This window comes from Sturnira hondurensis, unplaced genomic scaffold, assembly GCF_014824575.4.
Source record: "Sturnira hondurensis isolate 20B ecotype Veracruz unplaced genomic scaffold, ASM1482457v3 Scaffold0021354, whole genome shotgun sequence".
NCBI lineage: Eukaryota > Metazoa > Chordata > Mammalia > Chiroptera > Phyllostomidae > Sturnira > Sturnira hondurensis.
Genome location: NW_028093985.1, coordinates 18,782,975 through 18,808,067, shown reverse-complemented (window position 1 = coordinate 18,808,067; position 25,093 = coordinate 18,782,975). Strand labels below are relative to the sequence as shown.

Genomic DNA, 25,093 nt, shown 5'->3' with positions numbered 1-25,093 from the left:
CAAGAAGATGGTGGAATGGAAAGGTTATGATGGATTGCAAGTTTCAGCTACTTCCATATAGTAGGCCAGTTACATTTCAGCTGTGCCAAGGCACTGAGTGAGTCTTGAAGATGTGAGAAGATAAGAGGTTTTCAGCAAGGCATAGGATTTCTCTGTTACAGGTTTTCGGTACCAGTTATCAAGAACAGTTCTTATCTTTGACACCTTTTATCATTAACACAATCTTTAGTAGATCTTAAGATAGGAAGGCAGAAGTTCTTAAAGTAGATTAATAAAAGGATGCCTTTAAATCATACAATATAAGAATATTCTTTTATATTTAACACATTATAAAGATGTATATTTAGGGCTTTTTATACAGTTTTAAGGGGAGGACACAAAAGTTGGTTAAAATCCTGTCCAATTTTACACCTGATTTCTGGAAATAACATAGCCAAGTAGAGATGAAAAGTTAGGGCTAATATATATGTTAGAAAATACTTTCCTTATCCTAAACTCAACTTTCCTATCTGCAATATGGGAATAAAAGTAATTAAAAATTATAAAGGCAAAAAAAGTTAAATGGTCCCTTGGGGCATAGAAATGCTTAGGTATAATTACACCTCCATGGTAATCATTTTACTTAATTAAAATTATTTAAAGCAGGCTTCATTTTCAATTCCTATTAAGGAATAATAAAATTCCGTAACTATATTAACAGTACTATATTAATCCCATGTAAAATTATTTCCTTAGAAGTGAGATAAACTATATCATTAACAGCATTTAATGAACTTTCACATTATAATTGAACTGATATTTCCACTCTACAGTTGAGGGAGAGGAGCCTATAAATAATTACTTAGTATTTATGGATACATTCTTCTCATGGGACCAATAAAAGTTTAGTTAGATATAGACAAAACATAGGTACACATTTATATACACACATTTTATATTCATATACACAAACATGTTATATTCGTGTACACACTTGGTAAATATATTTATACATAACCTATTTTCCCTGAACACTAAAGTGATTCAGCTGATTTAAGGTTCTCATGCATAAAGTTTCTTAATAGAAAGAAAAAACAGACTTAATAATTTTATGGAACAAATTTTAGAGCCCATTTTTTTTAGCCCTTTCGATTCTATATTTCCATAGTGTTCCATTTTAGGCCCTGCCTCTCTGTCTGTATGCCGGTTACCCTTTATTTTGCATAGACTAAGCATAAAGGGGAGGGAAATACAGTTACATAGTCAATTAAGAGAACTTTATGATAGATGGTATGGGACATGTTTTGTTTTTAGGGAGCATATTGCCCTCTCTTTGACATTGACCCCAATCTATTTACTTTCGTTGTAATTTGCAATATATCGCTCTTCGGTAGTTGATATTTAGAAGCCACAAACCTACCCCTGCCTCTTCAAGATCAAGCTAGAGCTAGAAAAGAGGAAACATACCACTTCCTCTCTATCACACCAATAAACGCCGAATCCAGAGTTGCCACTGGGTAGATGTCTTTATTAGAGCAAGAAACGCAACGAACACTTCTGGATAGAAATGTGGCCAAACATGTCTGAAAGGCAAAGACATAAAGGAAAGAAGTACAGTGTTGCCACAAGAGTGAGCTTCTGAAAGGTGAGCTGGATTTTGCCCAGTGTCATGCACTAGGAGGACAAAGCCACACCTGTCGCCCTGGGAGACAGAATAGCTCTGTGGCGCTGAGAGCAGACCTGGGAGCCAGGTTAGATTGCAGCAATTGATAGAGAGAGCAAATGGTTGTAAAAACAACGGGAAATCTGCCAGGGCTCACCTGCTTCTCCACGCCTGATATAATTTAGTTAACTTACAAGCACATGTATTAAGCTTTGTCATGAAAAAAATTTTTTAAATGTCTGTAGGAGTATAGGAAGATACAGGATTATCCTAGAGTTTTAGAAGTGCTTGAATAAAAACAGTTGGAAGCGGTTTTCAGATTTATTTCACTCTTCCTGCTGTGTTCAGCAGTTTTCATTTCTATTTTCTTGATGTAATATCCCAAGAAAAAAAACAAACCCAATCAACCAAAGGGAGCTGCTGACTGTTGCTGACCAGAAAAATAAAACAAATCCCTCCTAATGCTTTCTTGCTATTTTTGTGGATGGAAGTGGGGGCGAGAAGTTTTATTTCCTGATAGGTGGTACTGTAGGTAACTTGGTAAATAGAGATCCCTGATGAATTCAAATGAAAGCCTAAGACTCTAGGCCTAAATTAAAAGAGCTTCCCAGCATGACTGCAAAGCAAGAAAACTGTCGTATTTACCCAGCAGTGCTTTCTTCTGGGCAGGGAAGCTGACCTTGCATGCTCTGTTTCCGTTCTCCTGTGCTAAGATTTGTTCTGCTTTGCTTTGTTTGACTTTTTTCTGTTAGCCAGTTGCTCTAAGTTGTCCATCCTTCCTTTTCTTTTTTTCATATCTTCTCTAAGTTTTCCATAGCATTTTTCTTGCATCTTTTCAGCCATTTCTTAATCCGAGGGTAAAGAATTCAATATTTTCTTTGTCAAAATGGATCATAACAGTCTCAACTTAGGGCAGTAGAATTTTGCTCCCATGTTTTTTCATCGCCTACCTCTAGGATACTGCTTTTCTAGCTGTAATTAGCAATGATTGATACCGATGTTTGCTTTAGCTATTTCCTCATTGTCTCTATAAAACTTCTCTGAACTCAAAGGAGCAGCAACTGCCCAAAGAATTACCATGTAGATGGTGCCACCAAGTAGCATTTTAAATATTTTGAGAGTGTTGGCAAGACACCTCCAAGATCTATGATCATTCATTCTTCGGCCTACTTTCTCTCAGGCTTTTGGAGTGGAATTTACTTTCACGGAAGTTACTGAATTTTATTTTGACAGCTTTCATTAAGTGTGATTTATACACCATGAAATTCACCCATTTTAAGTGCATAATTCTCTAAGTTTTAGTAAATTTACAGAGTTGTATGACCATCATCTCAAAAAAGATGCTTCATGCCAATTGCAGTCACTCCTGTTCCCACCTCAAGACTTCAGCAGCCAGGAGTCTGTTTCTGTCTCCAGTGGTTTCCTTTTTCTCCGTGATTCACATCAACGGAATCTCACACGTGTGGTCTTTTACAGCGAACTGACTTCATTTAGTGTAATGTTCCTGAGGCCACGGCCTAGAATGTGTCAGCACTGTCTTCTTTTTATTGTGTGCCATTCCATTGTATGCCTGTGGCTCATTCTGATTATCCATTCACCAGTTGATAAACAACTGGGTAGCTTTCATTTTGAGAGTTTCGTGAATAATGCTGTTATAAATGAGCATTCAGGGACAAGCCTTCAGCATATGTTGTTAGTTCTTTTGGGTAGATAACTAGGAGTGGAATTGCTGGCTGATGTGTTAAGTTTGTCCACCTTTTTAAGAAACTCCCAAACTGTTTTCCAAAGTGACTGCACCCTTTACATCCTCCCCAGCAATGTGTGAGAGTTTCAGTTTCTCTAAATCTTCATTTAGTACATTCTGACTTGATGATATTCATCGTAGTGATTGAAGTAGTACCCCTTGTGGTTTAATTTACATTTCCCTAGTGACTACTGGTGTTGACCATATTTTCATGTGCTTCTTAGCCATTCATGTGTTTTCTCTGGTGAAATGTCTGTTCAAATCTATTGCCCATATTTAATTGGGATTTGTCTTTAGATATTAAGTTTTAAGTGCTCTTCATATACTCTGGGTATAAGTCCTTTATTAAATATGTATATAATTTGTAGTTCTTTTGTTCCAGTGTGTGCCTTGTCTTTATTTTTTTAATGGTGACTTTTGAAGCACAAAACTTTTTAACTTTAATGAAGTCTAATTTTTTAAATACATATTTAGATTATGCTTTTGGTGTTATATCTATGTATTCTTTGCAGAGCCCAGGGCCACAACTATTTTCTCCAATGTTTTCTTCTAGAAGTTTTATAGTTTTAGCTCTATGATCAATTTATGTTATGTTTTATATATGGTAATTTTATCAAATTAGATAGCTACATCAATACCGTCCTACTTATTCCCATAATTTCACCTGAAAATATCTTCAGGAAAGTTCTGAAAGCAAGAGGAAGGGGGTAAATTTTTGGTATATCTAACCTAATCTCAAACCGCACTACCTTTTGGTTAGTATTTAAATTTACTTTTTGAAATAGCTACTGATTAATGGACATATTTTTCTTTGAGAGGATTATAATTCCAGAGAGCTCCAGAACCCTCCTGAAGGTTGGGAATAATTTAAATAGTGAGCAAGATATAGTCTATTGAGTCCCTGCCTGAACAATAAACATCCGAGTAAGTCATCATTAAGAAACTGGGAAATACTGCATGGTAGTTTAACATAGAAGTGATTCCATCAGCACATAGGATTCTGTCTCCTTAATTAAGTCCTCTTTTTGTTGAAACAGAATGCACTATCGAGCTATTTGGGGAAACTGATAACCCTAACACACTGCTAGGAAAAGTTCAGAAAAGCTGGATTTAAAAAACGACTCAAAGCAGTTTCAGTGTTGAGAATCATACATCAGTGTCGTGTGGCTGAACAAAATGTGTCCACTCCAACAGGTCGTTTTTAGAAATGAGATTTCATAGGCAATCAAATACAACAAAAATGCCTGAAAGATAACACATCTCAGCGTCTACATGTCAGTGCAATGAAAGCTTTCTGAAAATGAGATGGCCTTCTTTTAGAACTCTGGAATCCTAAACTACCAGACATTTCAGGAACTATTTTGGCTGACAATGAGATGAGAGATTTTTCTTTTTCGTAATTTTTATTACAGTGGAAATGGTTTTTGTATTTCTAACAGTTTGACAAGAGCTAATTACAATGCGCTCATCTGTTTTGCGGACTAATTTGAGCCATCGGGCATCAACACCATAGACGTGCAGCGGCATTGCAAATGATACGCATGCTTCCCTTGCTCCAAGAATTTGTACTTGCTATAAAAGAAAACAGATTTGGACAGCCCTGAAAAAGTTGGGTTTGGTTTGAAGAAAACATTTCAGAATTACATTAGAGCTGGCCTACAAGTGAACTAAAAATACCTGCTCATCTCAGTGGGCTTGGCCCAGGGCCTTTCCTTTCACTGTAAAAGTCAGGCTGTTTGAACAGTTGGAGTTCGGCTTGCTTGCTGTCTAAACTAGTGTTCTCTGATAACTTCTGTTGCCGTTGCCATACAAGCCCTGTTGCATTTAAGAGAATGTTTAGAGGTGTGGAAAATAGCCAAGAGAAATGTATACTTAGTGTTCAAACCCCGAGGCTTCCCGTGCAGTAACTAGACCACTTAGATCTGTTAAGAAATGGGGAGAAAGACATTCATCAGTAAACATTACACAGCAAGGGTAAAAGATGGAGTGGAGTAAAAGAGGCTGTTAAAATCAGCCTAAAATGATTATTTGAATTGCAAAGAGAAATGTTCAGACATAGCTAGAGCTGCTAAACATAACTCTTGAAGTTTTTCCAGAACAGAGGGATTGGGGGGAATGAGACCAGTGAAGGAGAAAATTAGAAAATTATAAGACAGAATGGGAGATGAAGTTTCAGAAGCTGGTAAGACAGAGGAAATATATGATATTATTAGGTCTTAAATCTATTTGTGAGGGTGAAAATTTAAAAACACACACTCTGACTTTGGCTCTGTGATTTTAAGATTCAAATGAAGATATTAAATCTGGACACAGAATAACCAGCAGTAACTGCTAGGTTACATTATGAACAATTAAAAAGGAAGACCAGAAATCAGTAGCCCAGAGAAGATATTGGTGATGATTTGGATAAGTCTGAGTAAGATAATTTCGGCGGGGATGAATCAGAATGGTCCCAAACATCCCAAAGCTTGGCAGAGTGCACCCCTCTGCATATCAGCTGCTGCAGAAAAAAAGCAGTCACTATAATTGATCGTCTGCTTTTTTAAAGGTGTTCCTGTTCAGTGAGATAGAATGGGGAATATAAGGACTACAGGACTAATTTTGAAAGTAACTGGTGTCACAGACTTCACTACCATGTGTTTGGCTTGTCAGCTGGGCACCCTACTTCCTGGCATGGTGTAGAGAACAGAGGGAGTTTCCCCCCATGAGCAACTCCGTGCCAGCTGTTGCCCTCAATATTGTACCTGTTCACAACGGAGAGGGCTTGAAAGCCAGATTTCAAGCTCAGGGAAAAATCTTATGTTTTGTACATCAGCAAACATTGGTGTCAGCTTCGTGTGTCTAGACACAGCCTTTACACACACAGAGGGGAGCTGATCAATAACCCACTTCAAAGTAGTAATGGCCACAGATTCAGTTCTTTAAACATGAAAAAGATAACTACCTTTAATAAGCTTTAACACATTTTTACAGCACTTCTAAAGTCCTAGAATATGTATAGAAATAGTGTATTTGCAAGACAGTATCCCTAAATAAAATATCATATTTAATCCAACAATTTTGTTAAATGATAGTTTGTGAACTTAAAAGACATGAAGTAACATCAGAAAATTACATAATGATTGGAATAGAAGGGGGGGAAATGACACTGGAGGCATAAAGAAAAAGGAAAATTGAGAACGAACATTAAAACACTTTTTTTTAACTTAGAGAATAATTACAGCATGGACTGTTCTTTATCTATACTGGTGAGGTAGTCATGAGTCCTTCCAGAACCAGTTGGATCCTGGAGAAATGGGACACTAGAGAAACACACACTTCAAAGAACTTAATAGCCTTAACTTATTCTTATATGTTTCTTTGATGTGGTCCTTAAGTATTTTTAGAGTGCTTGTTACTTGATACCAGCATGTCCTTCTGAATCAAATAATACCCATTCACCAATTCCATTTAATTGTTCATATATGATCATTTAAAACAGTAAGTATGTGTTGATCTTTAATGTGCAAGAATGACTCTGCATGCAGCCTGGTTTTGAACACAGAACTTCCATGAATGATAAAGCTATTAAAATGAAACAGCGCAGCTGTGCTTGGTACCACGATAGGCATTACGAACTCCTAGGTAGAGTAATAATTTCTAATGAAAGGGACCTCAGAGAATCAGCATTCTCCAGGCATCTAAGAGCATTTGTAGCTTTCATTCTACATCGAAACTTGGACCAACACTAAATTCACAACATTGCAGGGATTTCTTATCAGTTATTCACGTGTGGTTGATGTGATGCTCAAGTTGGACATACTCTGGGCTTTGCATTTTGGAGTTGTCAGTGTCCTCAAAGCAAAGCCAGAGCCTTTCATCTCTGACTGATAAAAATGACACAAAATATCAGTACAACTTGTAATCGGAGAAAGAATAAGAAAATATCTAAATAAATAAATAACTTCCCGAGCCTTCTAGCTGACAGATTCTATTGATATAATATCTCCATCGAGGAAAGTAGTGCGCATTATGCTATCATTAGATGGTTCCTCCATTTTTTGAGGTTGTTTTGGTTTGTTTTCTCATGGAAATTCTTCAGTAGGCATTTTCATGGGTTGTGTATAAGACGTCTTCAATTGAGTCCTATCTGGTTGTCACACTTGCTTCTTTAATAGATGGAGTTAAGCCATGCTTTTCAAAAAGGCATGAATGCACTAAGGTGCTGAATTTTAAGATTCAGATAGCCACTTCAAAAACCCAGTGTACAATGTCACACAGTAAGGAATTGGGACTTTCTGATATGTATTTTAGAAGTAGTCTAAGTAAATCTGAGTAAACAATGATTTTCAATACTATCAGTAAATAAATCAACTAAGTTATAATATATGCATTTGATTCAAAGCTATGCCTTTGAACTCAACCACTTTCTTTCTTTATTTCCTAATCCTAAGTATACACTCATTTTGTCACCAGAACAGACATAGATGGTTCTCTCAATATAATGTGCCTAATTAATATAAGGGATCATTTTGTAGGGAGTGCACTTTGATTTTTTTCTCTAAACACATGAATTATACCACACACCTCAAAACACAACAGAAGTCTTGTCAGTTTGGTGTCTGGGTGAAACTATTTGGAAGGAAAGCAGCAGAGGGAGCCCCGTCAGCCCTCGTTCTAATTGAGAGAGAGGAGAGAAGCCTTGTATAGGAACAAGTGATTGAGCAAGAAAAAAGCATCGGTGGCATGGCCACTGAAAGCAACAGAACAAATTGAAGTGAGACAACTTGTCACCAATTCTCTGCTATTGACTTTAGAAAACTGTCCAAGCAAACCAAAGCCTCTCCTCAAGAGAGCAATGTGTCGTACTTTGAAAGCATCTTGCGAAGTCTCTCGGGATACTGGAGTTAATCAGGTTCATTTTGCTGATCTTCTCTCCTCTGTTGAATGGCAGTGGCATGAAGACTTTAGTGGAACCAGCCAGAAGGAAAGACCTTAGAGCAGGTGGGGAGACCATCTGGCTAGTTAAATCAAGGCGAAACCGCCCCCTTTCAGAAGATGCAGTTCTGAAGACTCTGATGATGATGTGCGTGGCCCAACTTCATCCACAGGGGAGTAAATGGGCAGAGAAGGCTCACCTCTGGTTCTTCTTTAGGCATATTTTGAGAAGTATTAAACATAAATAGGTGGCAAAAGAGAATCTAGTGCAAATGTATACGAGTGAGTGTAATTTTTCCTTCTACTCCTGTCTTTCCCCAAATGCTAAAGTCATAATTCATGTCATCATCTGGGAAATATAGGTAGCCTTCTTTGGGATACGTATATTTGTATATGTATACATATGTGCTGTTTCTTCTTTTCTAGGTTAACTGTAGGATATTCTATGGCCTATGTGAGAAACTGTGTCAGTGTTCTCCATAAGGAGTGTTGTTAGCATTTGGGCAGGAACATTTCTCATAGTAGTGGACAGTTCCATGTGTGTGAGGGTGTTTCACACCCCCTGCCCCACTCACTGAATGCCTGTACCTGCTCTATGTCACCCCGGGCAGCTGGACAACCCAAAACATCCCTACCTGTTTCCACGTTCCCCAGGGGAGAGACGCGTCATCCCAGCACCCAAATATTTGGAAGTTGACTCTTTTCCTTCTTTCCTTTCTTTCCTTGTACCAAAAAGTGTTGAGGAGACCATTGATAAGATTAATTTACAAACTGGGTTTTTTTTTTGCTTCCTACTACTCTTTCCAATCATGTTTTTAATTCAGGAATTTTACAGCCTTGAGGATGGGCTTTGTTAGAAGGAGCAGCCGAATATTGAGGGCTCACTTGACATTCTCTGGCTTCCTTCTATAAGGCCAGTCTTATTGACAAAGGTTTCCTTTTAAGGATTAATTAATTAATTAAAAATAACAGGTTTTGCTATATTTCAGGTACCTTTAAGTTTTTATTTTTTAAAGCTTTGCCTAATTCCCCATAAGGCAAATACTATGCAGTTATTATCTTTCTAATTTGCGGCCTCTCTTACATCAGAAAATATTTCTGTCCCAAATGCTTTCTGCTAAGACACACACACACACACACACACACATATAATTCTATTTTATCTGCAAAATGATATTGTTGAATAATGAAACACAGAAAAATCAGAGGGTGAAGGTTGGATGAAAAATGGGTTAATACCGTGAAGGCGTGGTGTCGATGTGTTAAGTTTTAGGAAAAAATGAATTGAAGTTAGGGAGGAAAATGATTTTCTAAAAAGGCCGGGAAATAATTAATTGTTTTGTAGGAGATGGCCTTTCCATGTAGGCAGAGAGTTTTTTCTTCCCTTCTTTTTGAAGAGACAGTCAAACAGAGAATCTCATCTCTTAATTAGAAAGAAAAATACTCATCAAACACATCTCATCACTGGAGAGCTAATGATCCACAGCTGTTAGTCTGAAAGGGCAGGCTTTTTTCCTGAACAGTAGGAAGTGTTAATCATTTTGGATGAGATTTCTTTTTAAAATATACTGTAGTTTGCAAAAGAATAGGATATTCAATATTCCAACTTAAATGACTTTTCTGAAGTGCGCTCCCCCAGGGATGCTGTCACATGTCGCACTGAGTGATCATTGAAAGCAGGCATCCTCCACAGTGCTTCAATGAGAGCACCAATTGATGGGATGATGTGAATGGCCCAGGCATACCGGGGACTCTGAACACCCCAGGCTCAAAGAAATAAAAATGCCTGTCTTTCACCTACTCAGAAATGGTGTTGCCATAAAATCTTAATATTTCAAATTGTTCACTCTATATAATTTACCTTGTTTCAATAGAAGTAAGAAGTCTTAGCCCACTTTCACTTAGCTTCTGAGGAGAAAAGGGTTTGCTTTTTTTCTGTTTGTTTATTTAATCTTTGTTTTTTTTAATCTGTAAAAATGTAATCAGCTCATTCATTTTTCCAATCTTTACCTTTTCAGCCACCTTGCTAACCTCTTCGAAACATTTTGGACAGAAGAAAACCCCACTTCATAGGAACCTTATCAATAGCCAACTTGTAATTATTCAGAGCTAAGTGAAAAAAGGAAGAATAAAATTGGCTCCCCAGACCTTATTTCAACCCTTAGTTTTTGACCTCTTTGCAATGCCAAACCTTTACCAAAACACCTAGAAAGTGGTATTCCATTTCTTCCTACTAATGCAAAAGTGGGTATCTCAAAGCAAGAGGAAGGAGAAGAAATAGAGATACAGAAACCTACAGACTGAAAAATCTGTCCCTAAAAAATCAGTACCTTCAGGGCATTGACATTCACATCAGATCCTTCACCACAGAGGCAGCAGAGCGCTGTGGGAAGAGCGCATCGGGTCAGGAACCAGAGGACCTGGGTCTGCCACTCCGTAGAGGTGTCCTTAGACAGCTTTGAACTCCTGAGCCTCAGCTCCCTCATTTGTAAAATTCAGGTAATAGTCTGTCTTCCCAGGCCGCGTCTCAGGACTTTTTCCCTAAAGTTCTTTCTCTGCGATGTGATGTAAGACAGACTGTTTGCCTTCATACAACAAGTTATGTTATTTGCCTTTCAGTAAATTGTATATTTTCCAAAAAGCCATTCTGAATACTTAGGATTTAAATGTAGATTGTTCTTAAAGCCTTGCCCAAGTGGATGATGAAGGATTGCATTTTGTGACATTGATACTAATAGCATTGGCAAGATAACGTGAATTTAGATAAAGGATATGGGGATTTAAAAGTGGAACAATTATGGACAGGAGTTGACATTTATAAAACTACTAGTTCAGAACAAGATTCTTTTATATCTATGGGCATGGGGCTGTTAAAAAGTTAACATTTAAAAACCTAATTGTTTTGACTTCAGAGTTCACAAAATCCGCAGTGCATGCTAATGCCATTTGCTAATAATCATGGGTTTCTGTAAAGATTTGGGCTTTTTTATTAGTAGTAAAAATTTTAACGGCAACCTCTGTGTTTAGTATGACTTTCTCCCAACAAACCCTTTCTCCCTACTACACACAGACCCCTGAGGAGCACTGCCCATGCTCTCCAATTCAAAGAATATTCAAAGAATATTACTATACTGACTTATCATGTAGTGTTAGTTCATAGTGTAGTATTAGTCTCTAATTTTTCAGAAATAATTTTAAATATGAAAGACATTATATTGACAGTATTTAGTGATAAAACATTTTCACATATATTACATCACTCGTTTCCTGCAGTCACCTTGTGAAATGAGCAGGTATCACCATCTCCACCTTGTAGATGGTAGACTTAAATGAAAGGAGGTAACTGACTTTGCCCAAGTTCCTGTGATGATCAAATAGCAGAAATAAAATTAAAACTGTTTTCTGCAGGCTCCTTGTCCATATCACATTGTCCCATTGGAGAAATATTATTATGTACCAATTTGCTTTTGTACTATTAAAAAAACACTCCATAATTAGTAGCTTAAAGGAACTCCCATTTTTGTAAGTGATGATTCTTTGCATCAACAATTTGGACCAAGCTCAGCAGGATATTTCTTCTGTTCTCTGCAGGATTCATTCATGTATCTCCAGTCAGCTCCTGGTCAGTTAGGCAGCTCTGCTGCTGGCTGCTGTGTGGCTTTCAGCTGGGGTGATGGAGACAACTGCGCCACATGCCTCTTATTATGCAGCAGGCAGCCTTGGGCTGGTTGACACGGTAGCTCAGGGTTCTAAGAGAGCAGGGGGCAAAGCCCAGTGTGCGAGTGCTTTTTAAGTCTCTGTTTCGTATTTGCTACTCTCCCTGTGGCCCAAACAAGCCGCATGCCCAGTCCCAGTGTCATTATGAGAGGGTATTACAAAAGGTATGTGTACAGGGAGACATAAACAAATGGGATTACTATTGCATGCAATCACAGCAAGCTAAACACAAAAAGATTGAAAATGGTGCTCATTTCAGCATCTTTTCCTCCTGTAGTTGGCATGGCTTCATTAACATCACTCTTTCGATCAAAACAATCATTATCTATGGGTTCTTAGGAGATATAAAAAAAGCAACGAGTTGCAAAAAAGGGCCAAATAGCTTATGCATAGGATGAGCCAGTAGATTCCTGCTTGTAATAACACCTACTGCTCAATGAGCATGTTATAGGTGCCAGGCACGAGGCTGATTTCCTTCTCAAATATGCAAAGTAAATCCACAAATCCCATTCTTCAGATGATGAACTAAGAGACATCTAGTAACTTGCCCAAGGTCACATAACTAGTGACCAGAGAGCTTGGATGGAAATGTGCTCCTGATTCAAACACCTATCCTCTTTCCAATGTACCACACTGCCGCTGCTTCTTGAGGGATCCCCATGGTCATGGCTGGCAGTCCAAGGCAGATAGACAGAGGACTTCTGAAGTCCAGAATAATGAGTGAAGCTCTCAATATCCTTTTTCTAATAAAGGAGGTTATGAGTACTTATTACCATTTGACTAATGTCTCATGAAGATTTTATGCTATAGAATTCTAATGGTAAGTTATAATAGCTATCTAGTGATTTCAAAAAGAAAATCACCAAATTTCTAGAATAGTTTTTTTCTCTACGGAGCAAGGATAACTAATGTAGGGCTAGATGTTTTATTTGGAATGGGGGCGTGAGTTTTATTAAAGTAAAATGCAGGTAGTCCAAGTTTACTTATTGTAAAAGCACTGGGAGAGATGGGAAAGGCAGAGACTGTGATAGAAATAGGAAGGAAAATAAAGAAAAAATGCCTTTATTTCTTTATGGAAGCAAAGAAAATGAAACACTATGCAAATGTGCGAGAGTCCTTATTACCTAATTTAACACTGAGAAATTCTAGAATCATCGGGTCCTCTTTCCATGACCCTCACGGGCTAGAAGAGGTTCTGGAAGTATTAGGTTGGGATGAAATGCCAGGCATTTTATGGTTTACATTTCATTCTGTGGGTATGTCCGTGATTTATTTGGATTCCTTGATTTTTTTACCTCATTTTAGTCCATTGCATCTCCCCCCACCCCGCCAGATCTATGAAAAACCGTGGTTGGAACAAGGACAAATCCTGCGCTGTGTTGGTCTTCCTGGGGTTTCTCTGAGCTGCCTTCTTTCCCTGTTGTTCTCGAAACACTGAGGACCCAGCCTTAAGTTGCCTTGGTTTTTGTAGGAAAGAGGAGAGGATTAGTGCCAGTGAGCCCCAGGGAGAAGTGACGCTCAGTGTGGAAAGAATGAGCTAAACGATGCTCCTCTTCCCCTAAAGGCTCTTGATGAGAACATCCTCCCCTCTACCAAGTGTTAGAAATATCACTAATACAATAGTGAACAATTGCTTCTTTCTTAGGAATTCTTAGCAATCTGAGTCCAGAGAAAATGTCATATCTTAATTTGAATGCCCAGTATTATATAGCACATAGTAAGTGTTCAGTAAACTCATTTTATTAACACATGAACTTTTGAAATCTGCTGTTTGATATCCATAAAGAAAAAAATGCTCTTGCATTTAGAGTTTACTCACAGATCTCTTGTTTACATAGTTCTTTTTTTATTGTTGTTCAAATAGAGTTGTCTTCATTTTCTCAATACCACTTTCCCCTGCCCCACCCACCCCCACCTCCCACCCTCAATCCTATTTCTTTTGGCTTTGTCCATCTGTCTTTTATATGTGTTCCTTGACAACCCTTCCCACTTCTTTCCTCATTATCTCCCTTACCCCTCCCCTCTGGTTACTGTCAGTTTGTTCTTTGTTTCAATGTCTGGTTATACTTTACTTGCTTGTTTGTTTTACTGATTAGGTTGCACTTATAGGTGAGATCATGTGGTATTTGTCTTTCACCACTTGGCTTATTTCACTTAGCATAATGCTCTGCAGTTCCACAATGAGATACCAGTTCACACCATTCAGAATGGCCATCAAAAACAAATCAACATACAACAAGTGCTAGCAGGGTTGTGGAGAAAAGGCAACCCAAGTGCACTGTTGGTGGGAGTGCAGACTGGTGCAGCCACTGTGGAAAATAGTATGGAATTTTCTTAGAAAACTAAAAATGGAACCACCTTTTGACCCAGCAATTCCACTGCTGGAATTATACCCTAAGAATCCTGAAACACCAGTTCAAAAGAACCTATACACTCCACTATTCATAGCAGCACAATTTACAATGGCCAAATGCTGGGAACATCTTAAATGCCCATCAGTAAATAAGTGGATCAAAAACCATAGTGCATTTACACAATGGAATACTACACAGCAGAAAAAAGGAAGGAGCTCCTGCCATTCACAACAGCATGGATGGAACTGCATATTTCTTTATGTATTGATTCATTATTTTTTGTTCCCATCCCCTTTTCCCTTCCCCTTTGCAACCATAAGCTTATTCTCTACATCTGTGGGTCTACTTCTCTTTTGTTTAGTCATTTATTTTGCTTTTTTTAGACTCCACATTCAAGTGAGATCATATTGTATTTGTCTTTGTCTGACTTTATTTTACTTAGCATAATACCCTCTAGGTCCATCCATGTTGTCACTGATGACTGGATTTTATTCTTTTTTATTACTAATTATTCTATTGTGTATATGTATGTATATATATATATATATATGACATATATATATATATGTCACATCTTCTTTATTCATTCATCTACTGATGGACATTCAGCTTGCTTCCATATCTTAGCTATTACTATTAATGGTGCAATGAACATAGGTCGAGTACACATAGCCTTTCAAATTAGTGCTTTTTTAAATATATACCCAGAATTTTTAATTTTGGAGAATTTCCATATTGTATTCCATAGTAGCTGCACTAATGTACAATCTTACCAACAGTGTGCAAGGATTCCCTTGTCTCTGCTTCTTTACCAGCACTGTTGTTTGTTGATTTATTGATGATGGCCATCCTGACTGGTATGAGGTGATCTCTCATCATAATTTGTCTTTGCATTTCCTTTATGATACAGCTGTTGAGCATCTTTCATATTTCTGTTGGCAATCTGTATTTCCTCTTGGAAGAAATGCCTATTCAGGTCCTCTGTCTGTTTTTATTAACTGCTCTTTGTTTGGTGTTAAGTTTTATGAGTTTTTTAAATATATTTTGGATATTAACCACTTATCACATGTATCATTGGTGAATGTCTTCTCCCATTTAGTAGGTTGTCTTTCATTTTGTTGATGGTTTCCTTCAGTGGAAAACTTTTTAGTTTGATTTATTCTCATTTGTTTTCTTTGATTGAGGTGATATATCCAAAAATATTTCTAGTACCAGAGTTTACTGCTTATGTTTTTTTAAGGAGTTCTATAGTTTTAGGTGTAACATTTAAATCTTTAATTCATCTAGAGTTTATTTTTGTTTATGGAGTAAGAAAATGGTCCAATTTTATTTTTTTGCATGTGTCTGTCCCGTTTTCCCACCATTACTTAATGAAAAAATTGTCTTTACTTCATTGTGTTTCCTTGCCTCCTGAGTCATACATTAATTGACCAAGTAAGTGGGAATTTATTTCTGGGCTCACTATTCTGTTCCATTGATCTACGTATCTGTTTTCTTCCCAGTACCATATCACTTTGGTTATTGTAGTTTTTTAGTATAGTTTGATATCAGGTTGCATGATATCTCCCACATTGTTCTTTCTCAAGATTTCTTTGGCTTTTCAGGATATTTTGTGGCTCCATATAAATTTTAGGATTAGTAGTTCTAATTCTGAGAAGAATACTGTTGGTGTTTTAATAGGGGTTGCATTGAACCTGTATATTAATTTAGGTAATAAGGACATTTTAACATCATTAATCTTTCAAATCCATTTGCAAAATATATTCTTGCATTTATTTGTATCTTGTTCAATTTCTTTTTTAAGTGTCTTATGGTTTTCAGAAACATACTATTTTTTAAAAGATATTTTCCAACATCATAAGTTCCTTGCATGGTTACCCAAAAATTAGATTTGTAAAAAACACACAATAGGAAAAGAGACTATTTTTACACTACCAGAATAGACAAAACTAGTGCAGTTTCTTCCTTTGTCTTTTTTAAATATTTTTCTCCATCCTGAGTTCTGGTCCTGGCGTTGTAAGGGCATATCAATAACCAGATATTCATGGGAAGTGTTGTCAGTTCTGAGTGCTGCACTTTAAGAAAACTACTGAAGTACTGATTTGTATGTGTTGAGAGGAAGGTGGCTGTCATGTAGAATTCCAGAAACCACCTTGTAACTGGTGCTTGAAGCAACTAGTGATGTTGAACCTAGAGAAGAAAAAGCATGGCAGATGTCTTGATTACTTACAGGGCTGTCATCTAGAAAGTTTGCTCTATGCAATGTCTAGCCTACAACTAACACCAGTATGTGGACACTACAAGAAAGTTTATCATGAGCAAAAACAGGAATCTAACACCAATGAGTAGATACTACCAGAGGGAATATACACATGCTCAACAGGTTAAAATAATTACAATTGGTATATTCAGAAATGAAGTTATATGGGGCTAGAACACACTGAGTCAGATGAATGTCCTCGGCAAAAACAACGAATATGAAAGACTATGGTCAGACCGTAATGCACAAGACCATGACCGTAATGCACACATTCGTGACTGTACTGGAAGGCTGGGAAGAGAATCTGGAAGCACAAGGTACTTCTACCTTATGCACCTCGGAGAGTTTATTAGTGGCATCCCAGGCCATGATTCTATACACATTTTCCTGAAGCCGCTCAGTTTTGTGCGGTGCCTCTATAGTACACTTACTAATACAAACAATTAAGAAGACTTATGTTAAATGACTTGGAAACCCAGTGTCCCATTTATTCATTAACTCTGCAAATATATATTTATTGAACATCCAGCACCCAAAGCATTGTTCCAGGCTCTGAAGGTAGAGCTGTGAGCAAAATGAACAAGTCCCTACCCATAAGAACTTCTGTTCTAGTGGTTACTTAAATGTCACTGATATATGTGTAAAGAATTAGTGTGGAGTCTTGCCAGAAATAATTTTTCATCTATGTTTGTTAATGTCCACCAAATTTGACTTACTTTGCATCCTAAGTAAAGAATTATCTTTTGAAAATACATTTTAATATATTAGTCATAGTCACCAGTTATAGTTTATGTGTAATTTTTTTTAATTTAAGAAAAATATTTCCTTTTCTGGAAATGTTTTCACCTCTCTGGTGAGAGGAAAGAAGTGGTCTGTGTGTGATGCACAGGCAAATTGAGATTTGTTCCCCCAGGAATCTGAGTCTGCAGTTACCACGTCATTCTGTCCACAATTCATTTCTTGGGTTCCTTAACCATTACTTATGCTTTTGGTGTCTATCCGGGTTATAAACATCAAGTAATTCAGTAAAATATATAATTTTCAAAGTTTAATGTCACATTTAAAAAGTCTTAATGATACAGTAATATCATAATATCACTTTAAATATTAGAGAAAATATGTTAGAAGTGATTGGATCTATAGACCTCTGTTTAGAAATTAAAACAGTGAGGCAGAATGACTTTCTAAGGCTCAGAAGCACTTTGCACAGTTTTATTTTTCTGCCATTTGAATAGGCTGTAGACTTGGCTGAGGTTTATCAAGAAGGCTGCGAATGGCCCATGCTGCTGTTCTCAACACTAGCGGCTTAGGGTAAATCTCCTAACTCGTCTGGTCTATCAAATGCAAGGTGTTTGTTTTACCATCTGGCTCAAATTCCCAGTCATACTATGGTTCAGTTAAATCCTAGTAGGCAGATGACTTTCTAGTTTTCACTATTAAAATATGCATTACTTGAGGATCTCAGTCAATAATTAACTTTCTGACTTGTGTAAGGTATTGATATCATTTACACCATGATATGTTTTGAGCATTTACTGGATGCTAAGCAGTGTTTAAATCCTTCAGATGTTTCAGCTGTTTGATTCTCACAACCTCTCAGGGAGATACTCGTTTTGCCCCCATTTTGCAGAGGAAGAAACTGAAGGGAGAATGTGTGGTGCCAAAACTGTATAGGACTAGTGAGCATCAGGAGTAGAATCTGTCTCTTAACTGTCATCTGACTTAACATGATCTTAATTTAGCAGCAGCTGCCACAGACCCAGAAAATCTCAATGATCTGTCCAGGATTATGAGAGCCTGATGGGGGGGTGTGGAAGAGTCACACTTTATATCCCCAGCTGGTTATTCACAATGCGGGTGCTCTTAGATGCTCTCATTCTGCCCACCTAGGCGATTTCTCAATCTAATATTTGTCTCGCAATTTAAAAAAATCATTTCTGTACTTAGAGAAGTAGGTATTTTTAAACAGATAATAGAAATAGACATTTTGAATTTTCCTTCAGCATTTTTTTTAAATAGCTTTTTTATTTCTATGGTTGGTGCTTGGTGTTAAGCCTATCTTTTTTACATGTGTTGGTAGCAGTGCTTTTATTTGTGATGTGAGGTCTGTGAGGCTCTCTTGTGTAGAGTTGGTATTTTCATCTGCCTATTGTGCTTGTTACATTGTGTCATCCACGTGAGATGTTTTAAAAAGCCCCTAATACTAAGTAGCAATTCATTCTTTATTATTAAGGCAGTTAGACTGGCTATTTCTGACAATGTAGTAAAGCTCATTTTGCTGGCTCCTTTTTAAAACTATATTTTGTTCCACCTCACACTCATTTCACTAAAGGAGAAAAATTAAAATTGCCTTGTTGACAATGCAATGATATCAGTTTTTCCTTCACAGAAATTAAACAAAATAAAACTCTTACTTGTAACTTTCCAGGGCTCACTTGTACTTCTATAAAAATGCCAGCAAGTTTCAAGGTTTTGTTTTCAAGACATCTTTTTGTTTTGAAGCATTTAGTTTTGTGGGGTTTTTTTTGAAGTGGCATATGGATAAGAGAGTCCATTTAATGAAATTTAGAATTGACTCATCTTTTTTCCTCTCTTCTCTCTCCTCCAGCTCTTTCTCTTTGTTGTCTGGAACTTTGAGCTCTACATGATACCGCTGGTTTTGTTGTTGCTATTGACATGGAACTACTTCTTGATAATATCAGGGAAAGATAACAGGCAACGTGATACAGTAAGTCTCTCTTTTCTTGTTTGTCTGTGTTTTTGTTCTTATGTCTAGTCCTTCTGACAAGATCGACATTGAATTTGGTTTTACACACCAGAAATTCTGTCTATAAATATTCAGGTTCAGAGAAAAGTTTTATCAGTTCAAAACTAAGGTCTCTTTGGTTCTAACACAATAGAAAGTATTCACTATTTCTGACATTACTCATCTTTGTAGCAACTAAAATTGGGAGAACACCAAAGTATGAACTAACTACAATTTTTTATTATACATGGGTTATTCCAAATGATTATTTCTTTCATTGTCTTTATTTGTATTTTGACCTAATGAATTCTGAATTAAAACATAGTATCAAAATTATTAATGATCAGACCAAATGAAATGCATTTTATTTAAGACATTTCTCTGTGGACTATCATTAGAACCAAGGTAGAATTGATGATGGTCAGCTGGCCTGAAAAACTGTATAAAGTACCTTAATTCAATAAACATTCACTAACTACAGCAAATATTCTTCTCAGTGTCAGGGGTGTGTTAGGGTACCTGCTTGAAGATAAAGAGCTTTCATTTAACCTAGGGAAAGTTATACGGGACCCTTGCCCTCTTTATCATTACTGAAACTTTTTAGGATGTGTGAGACCACCTTCTCTCTCTCTAAAAGAGGTGTTAGACTGAGAAGCAGAAGCTATCCACAGAGCAATCACACTTGTCCTTCTACTAACCTTGATTCCTCTCAGATTATCTCAGTCACTATACCCTTAGCAAACATCCAACTTCAGAAAGCTTTCTCATCTATAAATAAATGGGAGGGGAGTTACTTCTGCAGATAGGACATTTGCAATTTGATAACTGTACACACAACTATTAACTAGAATTTAAAGTTTTGTCAAACATGAGAAACCTTGGTAGTTATATGTCTCCATTAGATTACATGGAGTTTGGGTTTTTTTTTTTTTTTTTTTGCTTGCCATTAAAGGTCTTCATCTGACTTATAGTCAGGACTTTTTGCCATAATAATGCAGAAACAGTAATTTGATCATCAGCTTAAATAGCTTATGAAATACTTTTATTATAATAGTTAACACCGTAACGGTTGTACAGACATATCTGTAACATAAAAGGATTTCTCTTTTAAATCACACTAGCAAAATACACTTCAAATGGTAACGTGAGCAAAATACACTCTTAATAATTGGCTTTCTCATGAAAGTAAAAGAGAAACCCGGATGCACAACCATCAAGTATGTGGTGAAATTGCCAACAGATCTGCCTGTCCCTCTCGTGGGATCTTAAATGGAGACAGGACACTCAGCCGACCTTTGTCTTTACCACTGTCTCTAGCACATGCTTTGCAAATTCGAGATGTTCAAAACATTTCTGTAAGGCTTAACAAACTAAATGTGAGATTGCTAATAGGAGATTTGGGTGGTTAGACAGCACCAACACACAAGGAGTTATTATTGTTGGCAAGGATTTCATGGCTCTGCTTTTAAATTGCACACTGAGAGACAAGCCCCCAATGCCATACGCATTGGTGTCATGGGGACTCGTAGGTAGTTTTGTCAATTAATACAAGACGTTTTCTTTAAGAAAATAGGACTCTCTCAGACAATTGCTTTTTTGTGCCATTTATTTCAGGGAGATTGTTGAGAGACAAGAATATCTGCTTTTCATTCAGTTGCCTTGAGACAAATTTGCAAATAAGATTATTTGCAGATAGCAAAAAGTGGTAATTTAGTTTCAGCTTTCTAATCCTACAAGGGTGCTTATCTTCAATATTTAGTCACTGGCTTGAGTATTCTTAGTGAAAAATTTTGAAACTATAGACTTGTTATCTTCACAATATTCCCGCTTTAACTGAGAAGGTTCACTTCTAGAGGGGAAATAATATATAATGTATTCCCTTGTACTTAATATTCTCTAAGAATTTTTATAAACCTATTGGAAAGTTACATATTATGTAAATTTTTCTATGTCCATTTTTTCCAAAAAATAGAACTTCAAAATAGTATTTGCCAAGTCTTTTCTTTCAGGCGCCTCTCTAACAGACTCCCCCTTTAAGCCGTGGACATTTTATTCCCAGCACAGCCCTCGGTGAAGCACTGCGTAGTGTAACTTTCATGGGATGCCAACTATACTCCATAACTCCCAGTAATTGCCTTTGCTTTGCCCAAAACACACATAGTCACAGAGTCTGTTCTTTCGAGACACCAGAGCGGCAATCGCAACGTTTTATTCAGCTTCTCATTCACTGGCTCAGTTGAGACCTTATGTAACTCTTAAATCCAATTTGTCCAATTGTGTTTTCTGCCATACCCAGCTGTGCATTTGAACTGGTTGCTCCTTTTGAAAAGAACCCTGGTTTTTGCTATTACACTCCTCTGGTTACAAATGATATATGTATATATCACATATTTTTGTACATATATATTCACACACATGCACACATAAATTTTTAAAAAGTGTTTGTTTGTAGCAGTTACCACACTGTGCTAAGTGGCTACTGCATAGTGCGGAGCACTAGAATAGTGTTTTGCCCTGAGTCTGCACTGGTATCCACAAAACAATGCAGAATTTTTTCTGCTTGTGTGAAAACTTTAGGGAATGTCTGAAGTGCTTTAATCACACTGTTGGCTGATTCCAAACTATGAAACTTTCTGTTTAGTGGGTGGGGAGCGGGTGGGGAGAGAGAGAAAGAGAATATGAATTATGAATAAATGAATATAAATGAATTTTCTGTCATGAAAAACAAAAACCTCATCTGTACATTCAGCTGAGAAAATTCAATTAGGATGAAAATTATTAAAAAAATATAAATCAAAATGACCTTTGGGTTTGTTTAGCAAAGAGAGACAGGGAAATATTGCTTATGTAAGGGGTTAAAAGAGAAAAGAAAATAAACACTGTGAAAGATGAAAAGTGCATAGATGGGTAAAAATTCTGTCTTCAACATATTGATAGTTGAGATTAACACTAAAATAGGAAGGGATTTCGTGTGTGTGTTTATTGTTTATTTAGGAGATCATTTCCTTTCTTGGAGACTTCAGATCACAGGAGCCAAAACCCCCCATCACCTTCCCACCATGGTGCCTGTTCTAGTTAATGAGAAAAATGACATGTGATCCTTGCCAAGTACCTTTTGCCTCCCTTAATGAGCTGAGACAGTGGAGGACAGGATAAGGAAACAGTTGTTCCTGAGGCTAACGCTGCAGACTCTGAGGGGCCGTGAGAAAGAGGCATGGGTAGGACCGGTGTTTCACCTCTGCTGTTTCCTAGCTGGCCTTGTTAGAAATAAGTCCTAGATCTGAATCCACCTATACTCGATCATGACATTAAAATCTCCAGCATGAGAATTGTCAGGCTTTTCCAGAGAACACTTTAATACGTGCTTCATCCGGAAGTGTCCCTGACATGAAGGGGATGTAAGATGGGAATGTGTCTCGAGTTGTCAGTGCAAAACCTGGGGAAACTGCCCCCTGCACTGCCCACGAGGCTTGTGCTGACTTTTCACGTCACAGTTACTGTGGACTGAAATTGTGTGTGTTGGGTGTGTGTTGGAGAGTAGATGTCAGGAAGTAGCCTTTACTGTGGTCTCTACTTACTACTGACACCTTGACACCTTGGGCACCACACCTTGTTAAGTACTGTTTTTCAGGTCATTTAGTCCTCCCCCAGGAGAGAGAAGCTGATGATGTCAGCCCAGCCAATGGGCTGGGTTCTTCTAAGTCAGGTGACCCCTGGTCTCTTCCTTTATGACAAGCAAGGGAACATGGGAGGAATAAGCATGGCTACAAGAGGTCTTTTTTCAGAGAGGAGACTCCAGTGTCAGAGAATCAAAGACATGGGTTAGCCAAGCAGACACTTGTCTACTGCTCCTCTATGAGACAGGTATCACCATCACTACTTTACATCCAGTTAACAGACAGAAAGATTAAATAGCTTAGCCAGGAGCACCAAAGGCACGCAGTTAGAACGTGGCAGAGTGGGCATTAAAACTTGTCAATCCGTCTGACGTTTGTGCTGTTCCCCCCTTACCACCAGTCAGTCACATTTCATCTCAGGGCTGCGTTTCGGTACTCCTGGTCTCCCTGGGCACCTTTAGAGCAAGTTTCTCACTGGGGTTGCAGAAAAGCCAGTAGCACTCACTACACACCTTTAAGCACACTGTTTGAAGGAAAACCCTTGTTTTTCTCATCCCCCCACCCCAGCCACCTTACTTTACCTCTCATTCAGGGAAATGGAGGAGATAATGATCAAACAACTTTACATGTTGGTATTCTGCTAAGCCTTTTAAAGGCATCAACTCTTTTTATTCTTCACCATACCGCATCAAATAAATTATTCTACATGATTTTGTCCTCATTTTACAAATGATGTAATTAGACAGGAAATATTAATGAACTCCACAGAGTAAGTGGGATGTGAACCCAGTGCTGCTGTGCTCTGGAACCCTGTGCTCTGGTACCATGGTTATTTCCGTGGTACACGCTTAGGTGTGGCTTTCCCAAGGGGTCACTTTTTAAATGCCCAGGTCCTTATGTGGGATCCCAGGGAATGTCAAGTTCTTATGACGTACACGCTGGCCCCACAAGAACTAGTGCTGCTTGACCCCAGGTGACCCCGTTACTTTAAAGAATACTCATGATCTGGGGGACTGCTTTCCGTCCCCACCGGTGAGCATGGGAGGAGTAAGTAAAGCTGGAAATCCTTCACGTTAGTAGAGAAAGTCTTTGAATGTCTTTGACATACAAAAATTCTTCAATGGCATTTTTAAATTATACTTTAAAAGAACATCTATTTTTACTTTATGATATTCCTCCTACATAATCTCAGTTGCTTAATCAATGGAGGCATTAAGACTGAAGAGTAGAGTAGATCAATGAAATCGCTTTCTGACTCAGGGTCTGACTGTGACACAAATTGAGCCAAAGTCTGCTTGCTGAAGTACTGAGTGAGTACTGAAGAGTTTGTTAGCTCCCTCAAATGGCAAAGACTCTGGGGGTTCTTTTCTCTGTTCGAATCTTGTTTCTTGTTGGGTCTGTTCTGATTAGGCCCAGAGCCCTTCTTTCTAGGAATACAGCTTGTAAGAAGTTAATATTTTTTCTTTTTTAAATTTAATTAAATGTATTAGGATAACATTGGTTAATAACATTATGTACGTTTCAAGGAATCAATTCTATGGTACATCTGTGTGTTGTGTTCTGTGCTCCGCACCCAGACTCTAGTTTTCCTCCATCACCATATATTGACCCCCTTTTACCTTCTTCAACCCCCCTTCCCCACTGGTAACCACCATGCTGTTGTGTGTGTGTATAGGGTTGTTTTTGTTTGTTCATTTGTTGCTTTCTCTTTTTATATGCCCCGTATTAGTGAAATCATATGGTTCTTGTCCTTTTCCTCCTGACTTATTTCACTTGTCACGATATTCTCAAGATCCATCCATGTTGTGACAAATGGCAAATGAGTTTTCATATGACTAAGTAGTATTTCATTCTATATACGTACCACACCTTCTTTATTAAATCATCCCTTAAAGGATACAAAGTATTCTCAATGGCCTTGGCTATTGGGAATAATGATGCAATGGGCATAAGGGTACATATAGATTTACAAATAAGTGTTTTCAAATTTATTTGAATAGAAACCCAGAACAGGGATTGCTGGGTCATATGGTAGCTCTATTCTTAATTTTTTTGAGCAATCTCCATACTGTTTTCCATAGAAGGTGCACTAATTT

The 25,093-nt window shown here is 37.6% G+C and overlaps 1 protein-coding gene across 13 annotated transcripts in view; it reads left to right on the top strand.

Moving 5' to 3' along the window:
• Nucleotides 1-25,093, top strand: part of MCTP1 (multiple C2 and transmembrane domain containing 1) — a 470,646-nt gene that overhangs the window by 359,181 nt on the left and 86,372 nt on the right. For 11 of the 13 annotated variants that reach the window (XM_037032112.1, XM_037032110.1, XM_037032109.1 and 8 more), the window contains one exon: nucleotides 19,243-19,362. The exons of the other annotated variants lie outside the window; for them this stretch is intronic. In XM_037032112.1, coding sequence (XP_036888007.1) covers nucleotides 19,243-19,362 — 120 coding nt within the window. The remainder of the gene's footprint in view (nucleotides 1-19,242; nucleotides 19,363-25,093) is intronic. 13 annotated transcript variants of the gene reach the window in all.